Source organism: Onychomys torridus, chromosome 2, assembly GCF_903995425.1.
Source record: "Onychomys torridus chromosome 2, mOncTor1.1, whole genome shotgun sequence".
In the NCBI taxonomy this organism is placed as follows: domain Eukaryota; kingdom Metazoa; phylum Chordata; class Mammalia; order Rodentia; family Cricetidae; genus Onychomys; species Onychomys torridus.
The window spans coordinates 8,940,733-8,959,734 of record NC_050444.1 but is presented as its reverse complement, the minus strand read 5'-3'; the positions used below and the strand labels follow the sequence as shown (position 1 = coordinate 8,959,734).

Genomic DNA, 19,002 nt, shown 5'->3' with positions numbered 1-19,002 from the left:
GAATACCTGCTATGGTAACAAGATCTGTGCTGGATTCTTCACAATGGTAAAGGAAATGAATCCTTTAGTCTATACCCAGTTATGGTGTATGTTAAAATTACATTTAGTGGCATACAAAAGATAGTAATAAAACTTCAGCAGAGATGGTCACATTAAAGACCCCCATGCCAGGAAGTTACACTGAATCCAAGGCTGGCGCCCCTCTTGCTCCTGCTCTCCAGGCACCTCACAGAACTGCCCGTTGGCTCTGATGTTTTCTCCAACTCCAAACTCTAATGATGTTTTCATCCAACATTTTCACCAGCAGGAACAAAGAAAGAACAGAGAAAAAATTGTCACTACTAAGTGTGACTGTACTGCATTATTCACTATGAACTTAAAATATGGTGAATAACCAAAAACTGCATCTGGCTAGTTCAAATTCTGTATTTGACATTAAGGAGTAACAATCAACCAGTGCCTTTCAGGAGGAAACTGGTAATGAAAGAAAGCATTTGTTTACTTGTGTGAGTTTACTAATTATTATTTTCAATAACTAGAATCCATTCACTGTAACCTTCTGCCCATACTAACCATTAGTAATTGACACTGGCTCCCGTGAGAGCAAGGTAACACTCATGCATTTCTGTAGACCAGCAATGTCAGGGTAGCGCTAGGATTCAACTGTGTTATGAGCATGTGGGGCCTTGCAGAGTTGAGGATGGTCTCTTGCCCATGCTTATCACCCTCTGCATGGGACAACTGTCTCCTGGGGCAGCAACAAAACTGCTGTCTGCCTGATCTGCATCACTGGGGACACAGTGAACCTCTGGGAAAGGCCACTGCTTGGCCATCTATCTCACCATCCTTACCCAATGATCCCTTGCTCCACTGTGGCCAAGGCTACTTCCTCTTTAATGAAGGGGCAGGAATATAGACCTACAATAACACAAATTAACATGAGGGGGGAAAACAAGTCTTTTGCAAAATAGTAGAAGAAATTGGTGCTGATAAGGGAGATTAAACCTCTTTAAGGAGCACTTCATTGCCACAAATCCAGAGGCTCTGTGTGAAAATCAATTTTGAAATCATAATCCTGTAACACCTGGTTAAAACTACCAGATTTCTGTGTAGATGAGTTAAAATGGGCTCAAAACATGCCACACAGATGTGTGCTTTGAAACCAGAGATGCATGGAAAGAAATTGAGGTATCAAATGGTTCCATAGTGTTAGAAAGATGACTAGGTCAAGTCGGACTCTGCTGGCAAATACTTCTAATTTTCTGAACTTAGGAAGGTGTTCTCTAGATACCCAAGTCTAAATGTGTACCCGAGCACTTTACCTCATGCAGGATTGATAGAGTGGGCTATGCAATAGGGCAGAGTTCATTCATAGGCAGCCACTTTTCCATGCCCATGCTTCTCCATGCTCTTCTAAATGCTAAGATGCATAGACATTTGATACACTTGAGAGCAAGCCTTAGAAACCGTAGTTTAAGTCCCCTCTTCTTCTAAAAGCCCATTCTGATTTTCAAGGCACCCTCTAAAAATGGCAGAGTATCTGTGAACGCTGCATCTCTCCTATAACTGTGGGAGTGCTTCATGAATTATAAAACTACCTTTAAATAATTAGAGCAATACTGTTTATTTTTAAAAAAATATGTTGGTTGGACTAGGAAGTTGGGAAACTTCACCAACAGGAAGCCAAAGTGCAGCCACTTTGGGGTGGGGCCTGCCCAAGAGCTGGAGAATGCCCTCCATGATGAAGTGGCCAATGTGAGGCCTGCTAGGAAGCAGGACCAGAGGCTCCGGACCTGCAGAGCTACGTTCTCTGTTCAGCGGGATCTAACAGTGTTGTGAAATGGCTGTGTACACTGATGGGAAATAATTTCACTGCTATACAAAAGAAACAAAAACAAAGACCAGGACTGGGTTCTTTAGCCCTCATATGTTTTTCCAGGTTGTAATGACGTTTCAGATGGGTAATTACTAAGCATCTTGTCTATGTGGAATATTTTTGTTATGCAACAACAGATAGCATTAATTAGATTTTTCAGTTCCATGTGTATTTTTAGCTATAAAGTCCTTCACTGCACATTTGTCCATCCTCTGGTTTCTTGTTCTCTTATCTTGAGCACTTTTTAACAAGCCCTCTAACAGGAAGCTAAACAAGTTATAACAATAAGACCAGGACCTTTTGCCTTAGGTTTGGAACTGCTGGAGAAATGTTCAGTGAAATCCACCATACTCCTCTTACACAATGCATTTAACCTCCAGATAATGATAAGCGCTTCATCCCCCAATGCGTTTAATTTTAATCCTGCCGAGACGAAAGTCATTGCTTGAATTACAAGAGTGAGTCTCGTTAAGGCTGAAAAGCAGTGACCCAGATAACGTAATGGATTAATATGGAGACCTTGCAGTTTTAGAGCCTTGCTTTCAAATCTGTCCTTGCAGCCAAGTCACTGCTATAGTCAATCAGCTGGTTAATACTGTCGATAAGCATTCTAAGAACAGTATTTAGGAGAGCGTTCTTGATACTCAATAAAGGATTAAACTGAACCAGGGCACCTGCAGGGAGAGAGTGTCTTATAGACATGACATGGATACTGCACCCCTGAAATCTCAACAATATGGTTGCCTAAGCAAGATGTGAATGATGGTCACAGCAGTCAGCATGCCAACAAAGATGAAGGAAACTCTACAAGCCCCAACCCTAGATTAGGAGCTGTGGATAGTCAATGGGTGTGAGGGAAGCAGCATCAGTTTTCTCAAGTGATAACCACACTGATCCCCACTGGCCAGCCCTAAATATATAAAAACAATGCTAAATGGACTAAGCAGGTTTTAGAAATATACACATTTTTATATGTGTATGGTATATATATATATATATATATATGTGTGTGTGTGTGTGTGTGTGTGTGTGTGTTTATATAAATTTATATTACATGTAAGTATACATGTTTATATATGTATGTTTTATATTTATATATTTATATTATATATAATAAATACAGAATGGGGGTATGAGAAGAGTTGGGAGAAGGAGGAGTAGAAATGACGCAAGTACAGTGAACTCATGTGAAACCCGCAAAAATATAAAATATATTTAAGCTAAGAACATTCATTCCCTTACTGTCTCCTAAAACTTTCTTAAATGATCAGAATTAAAATGCAGGGTTTAATGGATGGCTGTGATGCTAAAATCACTAATGATTTTGTAATTTGGATGGCACTCTAACAAGCACCAGCATGTTGACATTTTCATCACATAAATATATACAATGCTATAATGTGTGAATATAAATTAATAAGATGTCTACTTTTCAGAACAAAAGTATAAGTACAATGAATTGGTCTTGGTAGATGAAATGTGATGTTGACCAAATTATCAAATTCTGGTTTTGGCTGGTTGGTTGTGGTAATGAGATTAAAACCCAGGGCCTTTCCCATGCCAGTTCATGACCTCTACCACTAAGCTATATCCAACCTCTAACTTTTGCTCTTCTTTGGTGGGTAATGTATATATTAGAATTGTTATACTACAGAGAAACTTACTGTGTGTACAGCTTAATAGGGCATCTTTCCATCTACAGATTAAAGAACAAGATTTTTCGGCTGGGCATGATAATGTGCACAGTACTCAAGAGGCTGCAGAAGGAAGACCATAAATTCCAAGCCGTCCTGGGCTTACATAGGGAGAGGTGTTGTCAGAAAGTCAAAATTTAAAAATAAAAGAACCTTTTAAGAAGCACGTTTCTGAAAATGTGTCTATTTTTTCATCTATTTTAGATGCAAGATATCGGGACCACTGAAGGAGCTCAGTACGGCTCCCATCCTCAGATGGCAGCCATGAGGCCAAGAGGCCAGCCTACAGACATCAGGCAGCAGGCGAGCATGATGCCGCATGGTCAGCTGACCACCATCAACCAGTCCCAGCTGAGTGCACAACTGGGTTTGAACATGGGAGGCAGCAACGTTGTCCACAACTCCCCTTCTCCCCCTGGGAGCAAGTCAGCAACGCCTTCGCCTTCTAGCTCAGTGCATGAAGATGAAGGTGATGATGCCTCCAAGGTATGGTCTGTGTTTCAACTGCCTTTGCACTTTGAGAACATGTTCATATCTTCCCATTGAGAAACATTGGTGAGGAGCATACACTTGGTTAATGAAGCATGAGGTCACAAACTAAATATATATATATATATATATATATATATATATATATATATATAATACAAAGGTTGAAAGGTTGTTTTTGCTCTTAAAATGTATGGTCCACATAGTGAATAGGGCTAAAGAAATCCTGTTGTACTTGACTTCTGCAACCAAGCCTACCTTACTGCCTTCCAAAACATTTTTCTCTGTGGGACCATTTGTTTTCCTTTTAAGGGTCTCATGTAGCACAGGCTAGCCTCAAACTCCTGAAATGCTGTGTAGCTTAGGAGGACCGTGAAATTCTGATGGCCCTGTTTCCACTTCCTGAGTGTTGGAATTAAAAGTGTGCACCATTGTGGAATGCTGGAGATCCAATTGATGCTAGGAAAGCACCCTGCTAAATTGTCTCTCCAGCTCCAATGCACTGTAAGAAGTGAAAGTCCTGCAGGGTGTATGTAGGGAGTGCAAATGGGGGATCAGAATGCATGCTGGAATGTTGTTAGATCAGCCTCAGAAGACCTGACCCAACTCTCCCACAGAGTAGAAGATGGCTTTGCAGAACAGAGACTATGTTGGGTGCTAACATTTTGTGGTTCCTTTTGGCTTTATCACTCGATGCCTTTCTTTAAATCACTTGGGTGGGAAATTGCTTTTCAAATGCCCTTGGAGGGCATGAATTTTGGCTGAATTTTCCTTTAAATTTCTTTAAAGTTGTTTAAGGGAATTGTTTGTTTAAAATATAATATTTTAAAGAGAGAAAAGAAAAATAAATGATTGAACCAAAACCCTGAATGTTTTTACCCCAAAACACTAAACACTCCTTCCCCTCCCCTCCCGTCTTCTTCCCTCCCTCCCTAATTACCAATGAAACCTTGCCCAGATTTATCCTAGTGAGAAGGATGTGTGTCTACCAACTGTGGAAATGTCCAACAGTACACAAATACTGTCTTTCTATCTACATTCTTTTTTTAAAGATTTACTTTATTTTTGATTATAAATAGGCATTGGGTGGACAATATGCAGGTGAGTACAGGTAACCCAGGAGGCCAGAGGTTCTGGATCTCATAGGGACTGTAGTTACAGGCATCTGTGAGCTGCCTTAGATGCCAGACACTTTGCTCAAGCTTTGTGCAGGAAGGAGGGTCTTGGACCTTCCTCAGCTGAAAATGCCAGGCTCTGCTGACTCCCCATGGGAGACCTTGCCTTGGAGGAGGTGGGAATGGGAAGTGAGTTGGGGAAAGGCTGGGGATGGGAAGAGGGAGGACAGGAGAATCTGTGGTTGGTATGTAAAATTAATAGAAAATCTCTTAATAAAAATTCTAATTAATAATAAATAAATCACTGGGCTCATGAAAGCCTGAACATCAACTGACTATTTAGATGACAAAAACAGTTTTTCTAACAAAATATGGATTATTCTACTAGTACCTAACAACCAGTGGTTGCCTGGACCCAAATATGAACACCAATCATATGCTTGTGGCCAGAGATTTGTGGGTTCTAGGCAATCACCTAGCCAGAAATATATGTTGTATTATACTGTTAGATCAATGTTTAGCTCACAGTAATGACCATTTTGTGGATCAGGGCTATATCTTTACTAGAATTCCTTCCTGAAAATTCAAATAATTAATGCAAAATTTGTAGCATCTTCTAATAATCAATGGTATACAGGATATGTCTTTATTACAGTAACATTCTATAGGGGCCTCAACTTACATTGGTGGTCAAGTGGACAGGAGCCTGAGACTTTTAGAAATGCATCACACCACTCACTGTTAACCCCCTAGGAATACAGCTTGTAATTGTTCCAGTGCATGGATTTGTATATTATAAACCTCCAAGCTGGTGTGAAATTTTACCAGTGAGTCTCCTATCTAGTCACCCAATATCTACATCTCAAAATGTCTCTAAGTAGCAATAAGCCTGTATGGTTCTTAGCAGTGACTTGAGCTCTTGGTATGGGGGGGTGAAGAGATGGATTTCTCATCAACATTCCTGGTTTGGGTTTTTTTGTTTGTTTGTTTTGTTTTTAATGGCTTTTTTTTCTTTTACACATCTTAAGAAAATTCAGCCCCTTATTACAATTCTGAATGCTGTTGCTCACTATGGATTCAGAATTCTTTGCCATTTATTCAACTTACATGTCTTAAACTGCTAGAAAAATCCTCTGCTGAAAGTACCTAGGCATTTTTTATGACAATTAAGAATTAAATACTACTTTTTTACCTTTATATGTATGTGTAGGGTTTGTGTGCAATGTTGTACTATGACAAATCTAGTTAAATGCGAAATAGCATTGAGTAAAAAGTTCATTGAAATCATTTCTAACAAGTGAACCAAACAGGAATATTGAGTTCCACCCCAGAGAAAGCACCTTTCAGAGTCCCTCTTAGCACACCATGCTGTCTTTAAGCAATTACATATTGATTCTAGTTTATCTAATTGAACAATTAAATGTAATAAGTCTGTTTTGACAGGAAAAAAAAATATTGTAAATATACCAGTAGAATTAATTATCACCTTACAAACACCACCCATGGCTTTGATTGCTCTGAAGTGGCATTGACAGCTTTGAGTCACAAATGAGACCTGCAGAGAAATGGCAAAGAAATAAAAACTCAGCCTTGTGGCTCCACGTCTGTAATCCAGGTCCTGTAAGTTAACAGACACTACAAGACAAGTATCTAGCATTACATGTGTATTTTGAATATAGTTGTTCCTTTAATTATACACTAAGAATCACAGTAGATACATTTCTTCCTTTTATTTTCACTTTTCCATTGAAATGCTTATATGTGTTTCATAAATGATGCATAGTTTGATGATCTTATACTCTGAAATTGAAGTTACAACACTTACACAAACATGTGGACCTATAGCGCCTTCTCAGTGTGTTACTTTCTATTTGCCCCATAGACATTTTATACTACTTGTTTTGTCTTCTTTAAAATTTTTATTTTTCTCATCCAATTATTTCTGATTTTAAGAATAGAAACTCGATGTTCTTTTTCTTCCTTTTTTTATTAGTTCTCTGAGAGTTGTGAGTTTTCTGTAACATATTTTATTCATGTTCACTTCTCCAAACCATCTCAAATTCCCTGCCCCTTCCATATCTACCAACTTTGTGTCCTTTATATTAATCCCTTCAATGCCAATTGTCCTCCCAAAATATTCTTGGCTGTGTGGTCTTCCATGGGATTATGGTTGACTTACCAGTCAGTAGCTACACTCTTAGAGAAAACTGTTTCTCCCTTTCCTGGTAGCTAACAAGTACCAAGCTCCACAGCTAAGAGTGGGGTTGTGTGCCCAACTCCTCTTTCTACATTGAGATTTGATCTGGTTTGGGCTTGCACAGGTTTTGTACATGAAAGGTGTAAACTAATTGATGTCTTTACATTGTTATTTAGGTTATTTTTAAGTCCAAATACTTTCTTTCTGATTTATACATTTATATGTTTGTTAAGGTTCATCTTAATTATAATTTTTAAAATTCCTTAATGTAATAAAATTCATAAAATACCATGTACATTGTTTTATGTAGTTCTTTTTCCTCCAGTTTTATTTATATGTATCATTTACATCTAGCATTACTTTGTCTTAGCTTTAAAGTATTCTTCTGGCATGGGTATTCTTGGAGCATGCCTACCTTAAAGAGCCTTTCTGCTGAGTATATTTCTAGATGGACAGTTACTGCCTTTCAGCACTTGGAGGCTGTTGTATTAGTCTTTTGAGCCCTGGCTTCCACTGTTGCTTTTGAGACCTACTGTCTCCATCTTTCCTTGAAAGTAACCTGACTGTCTCTAATTGTCTTGAAAATCTCTTTCCTTTGGTGTTCTTCAGCTTCAGGGTGATGTATGTGAGCTTCTTCACATTTATCTTGAATTTAATTAACTCTGTACTTCATCATTTCTGGAATATTTCAACCACTTTTTTTCAAATAGTGCCTCTTGCTCCCTTCTCATTTTGTAATTCTGAGAAGATTAGTGCTAGACTTCTCATCTTCCACAGCCTACCCCCAGCATGCTTTGTGCAACTTCCTTACCTGCTACACTATGATTCTGATTAATTTATATACATTTATATCTTACTTGATAACTGGTTTTTTTTCAGATATATCTAATCTGAAATTAAAATGATCTTTGGAGATTGCAATTTCAAATGTATTTTTAGCTTTATTTTTCTCATGTCTAAACATTTTCTTTAATATTTTTAGTTATTTAATATTTTATCCTATATTTAATCTCTTGTATTCATATATTTGTTGCATACCCTCCATCTTAGTTACTTTCCAATTGCTGTGACAAAATACCATGACTAAGGCAATTTATAAAGAAAGAGTTTATTGGGGCTTACAGTTCCAGAGGTTTAAACTCCATGACCATTGTAGCAGGGAGCATGGCAGCAGGCAGGTGTGGTGCTGGAACAGTAGCTGAGAACCTACATGCTTATCTACAAGTAGGAGGCAGAAAGAGAGAGCTAACCAGGATTAGTGGGAGCTTTTAAAAATTGATAGCCTGACCCTATTAAGATTCCTTTATTGTTTATTAAAAAATAAAACTTGGGGATAAATATTAGAGAATAAACCTGAGAGATCCATAGAGCGACCAAAACACAATCTCTGCTCCCCAAACCAAGGTAGGACTCTACTGAGGTCTCAGAGCAATCAACACAAACACATCTCTCCTAACAGATCCCAGTGACACACCTCCTCCAACAAGGTAATCCTCATCCTTCCCAAACAGTTCCACTAACTGAGCACTAAGCACTCAAATATATGAGGACCATTCTCATTCAACCACCACATCCTCCCGTGTCTAATTCTTACTCATGAAGTCAGAGATCTACTTCTTCTGGTTTTAATCTTGCCTTATTTTAGTTTCTGCTTTTAGAGTATGGGTTTTTACTCATTAGAACTTCATGAAACTTATTTTAGGCATGGTTTGAAAACATATTCCTCCAGAAAGAGTTTTAGTTTGCTTCTGCTGAGTCTCTTGGGTCTTTATGTTATAGAACCATACTTAACTTGAAGCTTTCTGACCTCTCCCAACCACCCAACCACCTTGCTAACTAAACACCTTGCTAAGACTAAAACCCCTTGCAAGTGCTGGCCTCTGTTTAGAGATTATCACAAGAAACTTTTCTTCTCAGAGCATTCATCCTAAGGGTATGAGAGAACACATGCAAAGAGAATTATTTTGCTCCAGCCTTGAGATGAATGATTGTCATTCTTTTACATCGTGTCTTTAACAGATCATTGCTATAGACATCCTGGGCTTTGTCTTCTGTGGATGGTTCAGCAATACCTTTGAATGAAAGCTCACTTCATCATCTTCATGCTTCTCTATTTCCACTTAGAACTTTTGCTTATAACCATTCTTACAAAGTTGTTGATTTCTCAGTGCATGTGCTCTGCCATACCAGGTAGACTAAGAAAATCAGGTACTTGGTGAGTCTACTTCACATGCTTTATCCATGCACTAAAGTAAATTACTACATTAGCAAGCAAGCCTTCAGAGCAGTTTTTAAGCAGTATTCTAGAAGAAGCAAGAGACTTCTAGACTACAGTAAAATTTTTAGAAAGTCTACTATACACAGTAAATAAAACTAAACAGTGCTAGAACAAAATGCCACATTACTTTATCAAGAAATGGGTTATAATATTTAAAATTTGGGCTTGAAAGTGAAATACTTTCCATATTGATGTGTTTTTATTGTGCGATTACTCATTAACAATTCACATGAGATAATATGTATATATCCAAAGTTCTTAGGCTCATGCCCACTAAATTAGTAAATATTTTCTTCATTTTTATATGTATATATTCTTGTGTTAACTGTATATTGAGAGAGGCAAATAAACATCTACTCACTCTAGATAGGGTATTAACAGATCAAAGTAAGATTAGGTTCCTTAAAGAAAATGAATAGGTTACACTTACAAAAGCCTGGAAGAACTCCAAATAGCTACCTTACCACAAATCATATTCCACCAAGTATAACAACCTCAATGAAGCTGCACCATTCAGCTTTCTGTTTTCCATATACTCTGTCATCACCAAAGACCACTTATAGCTGAGGGAAGCACAGGAGAGAGCAATCTCTGGAAGCCTCAGTGAGGATCTTCTGACCTTCTCCTCTTCCATATGCTAAATAATGTCATTAGATCCATTGTCACATCTATATGTGTGTGCACATGCATGCACATATCACACACACACACACACACACACACACACACACACACACACACACACATTCATCAATGGTGTCCATAATAAACCAGCAAAGGGAAGATGTTAAAATTCAGCCATTTGAATGATCGTTTCTAAAATCAATTCAAATTATGCTAGGATGTAGTATTTTCAAAGAGCATATGCTCTTAGACATATTCTAGATGACTGAAAACATTTGATAATTCATGGAATAAAAATAACATGAGGCTTGGTGTTAGCCACCTGGCATTTGCCTCCTCTGACCCTTCTCTCAATAGCTTGTGTTATTTTATTTGTAAGGCAAAGCCACAGTACAGAGGAGTAAGAAGTAGGCATATTGCTCTACTCAGCCAGATTTAGCAAAGATCCAGTGGATCCCAGAGACTGACACAAAAAGCTAGTAGGTATGTGTAATTACAACCAACCATTTTCTTGCTTTAGAATAGTTTTTGCTGGACAGTAGCCCAAAGTTTATGTTTTACATAAGGCTACTAAGTGTCTTTGCTAAACTCATCCAAAAAATATGCAGGGTTTTATTTTTTGTTTTATTTTAGAATCAAGGATCCTTAAAAATGAATTTCCTTTATAAGCCAGTACTGCTACAATGCCCCATGGTTGTGAACCATTTCAAAACTAAAGCCCTTTATACACGTTTTCATATAATTGATGTGTTGAGTCATTCATTGAATGTGCTGGTATTATTAATAATGATAATAAACCCAACCATAAAGCAAAAGAAGTGCTACAGGTTTGCTGATTTTGCGGTAACTAGATGGCTCACTTTCCATGTTTATGTGAATTCATTCTCATAAGGGATAAGATGGCACTGCTGAGAAAGAGAAGATAAGGGACATAAGCAGCAGATTTTCCCTTTTAGAAACAGGACATCACAAAAGTGCTGTGGTGTTCCCCATTTCTGTGGTGAAGATTTTACAATGTTTACCTTAGATGTTAAGAGTTATAAGTGAAGTTCTATGCTGGTTGTTCAGCCTATTGTGCAGATGGTGCTTGATTAAAATCTATTTTAAACTGTAGTAATTACTGCAAGATAGTGTGCATTAAAGAGCTCTCCTGGCTCCATTAAAGGCTTTGGGACCATGGCAGTTTATTTTAAATATGCTTATAGACATTTCTAACTTCTCCAGAGATGTTTCAATATAGATGATTCTCTTTCCTTGGGGTGTGTGTGTGTGTGTGTGTGTGTGTGTGTGTGTGTGTGTGTGTGTTGCTAAGGATTAAACCCTGGGTGCTTTGTGTACTAGGCAAGTGCTCCAACACTAACCCCACCACTGGTTCTCTTTCCCTGATATTGCTAAAGTCTTGAACTCTAGATTAAAAAGTATTCTGAAGCAATATTCTGAGCACATGCTTCTTTTAAATTAAAAGATTATTATTTCCTGGTAATAAGTAAGTTAAATGCACTATTATATTGAAACAATAATACATGACAGGAGGTGGGTTGTCAAAAGCCTAAATATATTGTAGAATTATGTTGAATACATCTTTCTCTAAGTAAGTTAGAGGAAGCATGTGCAACTGAAGAAAGCTTTTGTGTAATATTTATTTATGTATTTTGTAAATATGTATTTTGTATATGTATTTTGAATGTATTTATTCAATATTACTTTACTTGAGTATGAAATAACTCTGTAATTTCACAGCTACATTTAGTGCTTCAATTCAGCCATATTGTTAGTTGTTATCATTTTCATACAATTTTAAAATGTACTTTAAAGCTTTGCTTTGCAATGATAAACCTTTGCCCAGTGCTGTAGAATATAATGTAGAGCAGAAATGTATGGTGAGTTACTGAAAAGCACCATATAATGGAAAAGAGGGTTCAAAGATTCATAAGATGTCTTATTTTCAGTGTGTCTGTCTTCTGTGGAATGTTATTCTGTGCATAATAGTTAGGTTTCTCTTGATCTAAATGGAACACAGTGGAATTGAGTTTTACTCTCTAGTTGCAGAACGCCAATAACTTGATAAATACTATAGAATAAGTGTTTAGTGCCTACTTCTGTGCCATCCAGTATAATAGCCACTAGTCATCAGTGGCTGCTTAGATTTATATTTAATGAGTTACAATGCAAAGTCTTTCAACTCTCAGTTGTACCCACTTTATGCAAGTGATCTACAGTTATATGTAGATAGTGGCTACACTTTGGACATGGCAAAGAACATACTTATTGTTCTAGAAATTTCTATGAGACAGTGGTACTATAGAACCCAAAACTTCTTATAAAGTTAAGGTATAAAATTACAGGCTTCCATCCATAAATGTATGAAGCCAAAATCCAGACAATACCTAGGCACATATTGTAAATCCATTTAGCTAATTTTTTTTTTCACCTCAACTGTATTCATCATCCTTATGTTCATTCTAAATAGTTGCGGTCAAAAGAGTCAGGTACTTTTCAAAACACAATCCATTACTGGTGTGTAAGTGGTTCCAAATTGAAGCAATGCTCCTTTTCAAGCAAGCTTTGCATATAGACAGTGACCATGTGCCTTTCACATGAGGAACAAAGTTACCACTGGAGAGTAGGCCTTGCAAATTCCTGCTCATTAAGCAGAGACTCTAAGAGGGTCACTCATTTCTGCATGTGTCTCATGTACAAAAGGTGGTGACAATACAAACCACACATCAGAGGACTGTGCCTTGTGTTTGTGAGGCAAATATCTGTACCAATCACTGCCCAAGTACTAGAATACAGAAGACATCAAGCCATGACAGTGAATTTTCATTCTATTTTATTGCATCCTAAAAAGCAAAGCCATCACGTCCATGAAATAATCATTTATACAAAAACACTGAACAACACAACAAGCAATGCTCTCTAAAATGCATTTTCTTTTTATAAAAGCGAAGATATTTCATGCATACCTTTTTTCTCCTTCATGTACATCTATAGTGAAAAATGTGGCATTATTTCAAAGCAAGGTTGAGTTACATGCCGGCAATTTTATAAGCAGTTGGAAGATTACCACCCAAGATAGCTTTGATGGCCTAGATTAATTATTGAGGGAAGGACAGTAAATCATGAGTAATGAGTAATGAATGGCTATCTTTTAGATTGGTCCTCTCATATGACTGTCAGTTCTCATGCATGGAAGATAATTCTGAGTATGTTTCTAAGGGGAAGGCTTGGCATACTGGTAACTGAAAGATGGTTATGCTCTTGTTTCAGCCAGAGCAAAAACAAAGATGATGTACTGATATGAGGTACCTGGTCTTAAAGATGGAGTGACATCACAGCTTCCTAGCTGTTTCTTAGGAATACCAGACACGTCCCCAAAGATTCAGAGGAATACCTGTGGCACATAGATTATATTTCCTGTACCCTCAGAATACAGAATCAGAAATCATGAAATGCTTCCTTCTATTAAACGAAACTCTGGCATTAAGACAAAATGACATTAAGACAAAAAGTTTGCCCAACCCTAAAAATCAAGCCAATAAAGTCTGGAAAGTCTCCAGACAGCTAACTGGAAAGGTTGGTTGCATGGATGGTTTAAGGTTCCCTAGAATGTGCTATGCATTGCTTCATAATTATAGTCTGTATTTCATTACACATCACTCAGTGTCTTTTGTTACAGATTCTTTTCCTTATTCAGTTGTGTTACTTAGGGTTTCTAGTGCTTTGAAGAGACACCATGACCATGGCAACTCTATAAAGGAAAATATTTAGTTGAAGTAGGAGCTTACAGTTTTAGAGGTTCAGTCCATTATCATCATGGTTGGGAGTATGTTGGTGTGCAGGCAAATATGGTGCTGGCTGCATCTTCATCAGAAGGCAACAGGAAATAGACTCAGAAACTGGGTGGTATCCTGAGAATAGGAAATCTCAAAGCCTGCCCCCCAGTGACACATTTCCTCCAACAAAGCCCCTTCCTACTCCAATAAAATCATACCACACCTACTAATAGTACCACTCCCTATGAGATTATGGGGGCCAACTATATTCAAACTACCACATCAGTCATCCAAAAAATAGAATATTAATATTAAACAAAGAGAAGAATTATTATAAAACCAACTTTAAAATGCAATGTAGTTGGAAGATTTTTTCCAGTCCTGCCTAGGCACTGCAGTCAGGACAAATCTCTCACTCACAGTCCTGCAGCCTTCTATAAGATAATCACATAGAGGCTTAATATTATTTATAACTGCTTGGCCATTAACTCAGTCTTATTACTGACTAGCTTTTACACTTAAATTAACCCTTAATTCTTCTCTATGTTTAGCCATGTGGCTTGGTACCTTTTTTCAGTTTTGTCTTATCTTACTTTCTCTGTGTCTGGCTGGCAACTCCTGACTCAGCCTTCCTTTTCCCAGAATTCTCTTCTTCTGTTGGCCCTGCCTATACTTCCTGATGGGCTACTGGCCAATCAGTGTACAAGAGCATTATCCCACAGCATTTCCCATTTTCTTTCTAAACAAAGGGAAGGCTTTAACTCTTAACATAGTAAAAGTATATAATAGAACAGTTATCAAGCAAGAATTGTAGTTACAATGTCTAGTCTGTTTGTATTTGGCAAAATTAAAGAAAATATTCTTTCTATCCTATAATTGTGAGTTTAAAGTTTTATTTCTAATTTATCTTTTATTATAACCAAGGAAAATTATAACTATCTAGTCTTCAACTACATCAAAATCCCCAGAAAGATATAATATTACTTAGGTAAATAGGAAAGTATGTTGTAAGCAACTTCCAAAAATCTAGAATGATAGAGACAGTTAGCTACCTGGATAGTCATCCAAAGTTCCTCTGCAATGTTGTGGCATCCATCTTCAGCTCATAGGCCTAGTCTCTCAGACACTTTTTTCTATGTCCTGTAGAATATCTGGCAGTTTCTTCTGCAAAGCAGGAACCTGAAGGACCACCTCGTCTTGCCAAGTTAACTGGTCACCTTCCTATGGGTCCTGCATGTCCAGTTTATACACCATATTATCATTCAGTCAATGCAAGGGCACATTTTTCTTTGTGCAGTGGCTAATTTTTGCCATAAATAAAGTAAACTCCATAATGAGTTTATTTATTGCCCATCATTCTCCTTGAAGTAATTGGTCCTGCCAGGAGGAGATGTGTCTCATTGTCCAGAAAGGTCTAAGTTTTTAAAACATTTTAAATGCTATATTCTGTAGGTCTTTGAAGTGTTTGAAGATGACCTGTCTATCTAAAATATATATCTGCTTGACCTTGAAAACACACCTAATATAACTACAAGTTTGAACCAGGCAGGAGGTTTAGGCAGGATAAACAGACAAGGAGAATTCTGGGAAGAGGAAGGCTGAGTCAGGAGATGCCAGCCTGCTGTCCAAGGAGCAGCATGTAATGGCAGTCAGGTAAAGCCATGGAACACATGGCAACATATATATTAACAAAAATGGGCTGAGTTTAAGTGTAAGAGCTAGTTAGTGGAAGGCCTGAGCTAATGGCAGAGTAGTTTTAAATAATATAAGCCTCTGTGTGTTTACTTGGGTCTAAGCAGCTGTGGACCAGATGGAACCCAGGAAAACTACAATGAAATGAGCCTGAATTTTTGTGGTTGGAAGGAGGAAATTATTTAAATAATTTTGGAGATATCCTTTATAAAAAATTTATTACATGATAGGTTTATCTCTTGACATTTGGCTATCTTCTGGGAAGAGTGGCATAACTGTCAGTTGTAACTATTTCAATTTGTCTAATCATTACTATTTTAATTAAATTTTAAAATGATATAGGTAATATTCTCTATGAATAAGCATGGACTTATCTGTGCTTTGTTCCATTTCTAATTATTCCCACCATTGATGAAATATTCCCTTAAATGTCACAATCACCTCTTTTATTTCTAGCTTTATTAAGCTGTGATTGACAAATAAAATTATATATGAGGTATGCAACATAATTATTTGATGTATATGTATATTATGAAATAATTATAACAGTCAAGATAATTAATTAACACCCACCACTTTATCTTACCTGGTCACTGATTTTTGTTTTCTTGTTACTGGGTTTTGTTTTTTGCTGTTTGTTTTGTTGCTAATGAGGATGTTTACAATATACTCTCAGCAACTTTTAAATGTATACTATAGTTTTGCTTACTGGGATGACCATGCTGCTGGCCATATCCTCAACAGTCATCCATAGTTGAATACTTATCTACTTTGACTACTCCATTTTAATATCATATTTTGCAAATATGGTTTGAATTGAAATAGAATTACATCACTTCACCTCTCTCTTTCTCCCTCCATGCCCTCTCAGCTACCCTTCTTCAAAGCTTTCCCATGTCCCCTCCACTCTCAAGTTTATAGCTTCCTTTTCTTTGATTATGACATATATATATATGTGTATGCACAAATATATCGATATAACCTGCTGAGATTTTTAGAGCTTATCACTCTGCATTGGACAAGTAGTAAGGGGGCTCATCCCTGGGAGAGGCTAATTCTTCTTCTCTCAGCTGTCTTTAGTTGCCTATAATTCTTTGTCTAGGGGTGGGACCCTGAGATATATTTCTTCTTTCACATAAGCATGTCAATGAAATAGCCATTTTTCTGGTCTTGTTTATGCAGCTATTTTTAGGAAAGACTGGCTCACAGCAGACTTCCCGGTATTGTGATTCTCTCAAGCTCTCGGCTCCCTCTTCCTCCATGTCCCCTGAGCCATAGATGCAGGAGCTGTGAGGTTGATGCATCTGTTGGGCCTGGGTTCCCCATGATCTGGTGATCTCTACATTGTATGCAGTTATGGATTTATATGCTGGTCTCCATTTGCTATAAAGAGTGACTTCTTTGTTAAGGAGTGGTAACTACACTTCTCCAGGAAAGATGGCTCACACACTCAGCTTTAACATTCTTCATTGTCAATCTCATTGACTCCTTTTATTTTTTAAAGATTGTATTGTTATGAATGTAAATGACAAAAAATATAAATTTTTATATTTATAAATTATAAAATTTATAAAATTAGACATTATAAAAACTATAAAGAATAAAGTAACAAAGATACATCCTATATGAAATGAAATTGCTAGTAATATTTCAAATACTTTTAAAATAAAACCTTCCATGATTTTTCTTTTAATGCATATTTGTTTATTAGCCTAAAGTGCTCAAGTAAGTCTGTGAGTAATTTCCTGTAACAGAAACTATTTGTATTTACATTAATTCATCCTTCCTTCAAAGTATTAGTTTATATTATTTTATTTACTGGTACTATAGCCACTGTTAAGTATTTACTGTGTGTTTCAGGAATCACATAAGTGCTAGTATAAGCAAAACTGACCCTACCTTGGTAACACTTCCACTTGGGCTGGGAAAAAAGCATGGCAACCATGTGCACATTGTTGTGTAATTAGACGTCTGTTACATGCTATGAATAGAAACCTAGGTAACTCAGCAAACACAGGAGCCTGACTTGAGTTTGACAATTAATTAAGATTTTCAGATAACAACATCACATAATAGTTGCTCATATGCATGTCAAATCAGGGAAGCCCAGACCTCACAATCATCCAACCACAGATAGTAATAGAAACCTATGAGCTTATAAGATTCATAAGGGGAGAGAGTTTACAGCACAGAACTCAGTAAAGCATGCTACTACAAAATGACCATACAACAAAAGATGAGCCAAAGAAATGATCCTAAGACCATCAAGGCCAGCAAAATAAGAGAAGAACCTAAGGGTTGGTGTCCTAAGACTAAGAGAAGCACCTTCCCAGGGAACTTGGGTTATTCAGTGAAGGCAATGGTGACTTTATGATAAGCTACGAGAGTTGGAGGTACCAGGAAGTGATAAAAGACAATGCACAGCCAGCACAGGAAAGTACTTTGAGGAATTGGTTATAAAAAGGAGAAAAATATGAGCATGTGTAGTCTTAGCAGAGACAAAAGGGATAGCTTATTTTTCTTTCAGTACATTTATGTGTCAGGTAGTCAAATGGAATTGAGATGTTCTGGATGAGATCAGCATCCCATGCCTAGGTGTACTGTTAAAGCTTCTCCATGGGCAGCCATGTTTGACCTTCTCTTTTGACAGAATTATAGGAAGCTCCACAGTTTCATTGGATCACTCCTCAGATTAATGTAATCTGGAATATCTTAACTTGATTCAGAACATAGTGTCACTATGGGGTTCTTGATCTCCTAGAGTAGACAATTTCAGAGTAGCCAATTTCTTTTTTTTTTTCAAGTGGAACAATTTTTTATTGTTCAATAATTTCATATATTCACATAATGTATAGTGATTAACTCCCCCAGTCTCTCTGCCTAATTCCTCTCCTGTACCCTCTCTCACTCTCCTTCCTGTCTTAACACTGTTCCATTGCTGTGAAGAGACACCATGACCAAGGCAAATCTTACAAAAGAAAGCACTTAACTGGGGACTGACTTACAGTTTCAGAGGTTAATCATTATCATCACAGCAGGAAACATGGCAGCATGCAGGCAGACATATTGTTGGAGATGTAGCTGAGAGTTCTACATCTGGGTCTACAGGCAGCAGAGAGAGACTCCTGCTTAGAATGGGCTTTGAAAATTCAAAGCCTACCCCCAGGGACTCACTTCCCCTAACAAGGCCACACCTTCTAACCTTATCATCCTTTCAAACAGTTATCCTCTTTAGTGACTGAACATTCAAATATATGAACC

General features: G+C 37.3%; 1 protein-coding gene across 1 annotated transcript in view; it reads left to right on the top strand.

The window, feature by feature from the left end:
* Tox (thymocyte selection associated high mobility group box) overlaps positions 1-19,002 on the top strand; it is a 158,164-nt gene that overhangs the window by 101,421 nt on the left and 37,741 nt on the right. Inside the window, exon 3 of the mRNA XM_036179883.1 lies at positions 3,775-4,056. Within this exon, the coding sequence (XP_036035776.1) occupies positions 3,775-4,056 (282 nt within the window). The remainder of the gene's footprint in view (positions 1-3,774; positions 4,057-19,002) is intronic.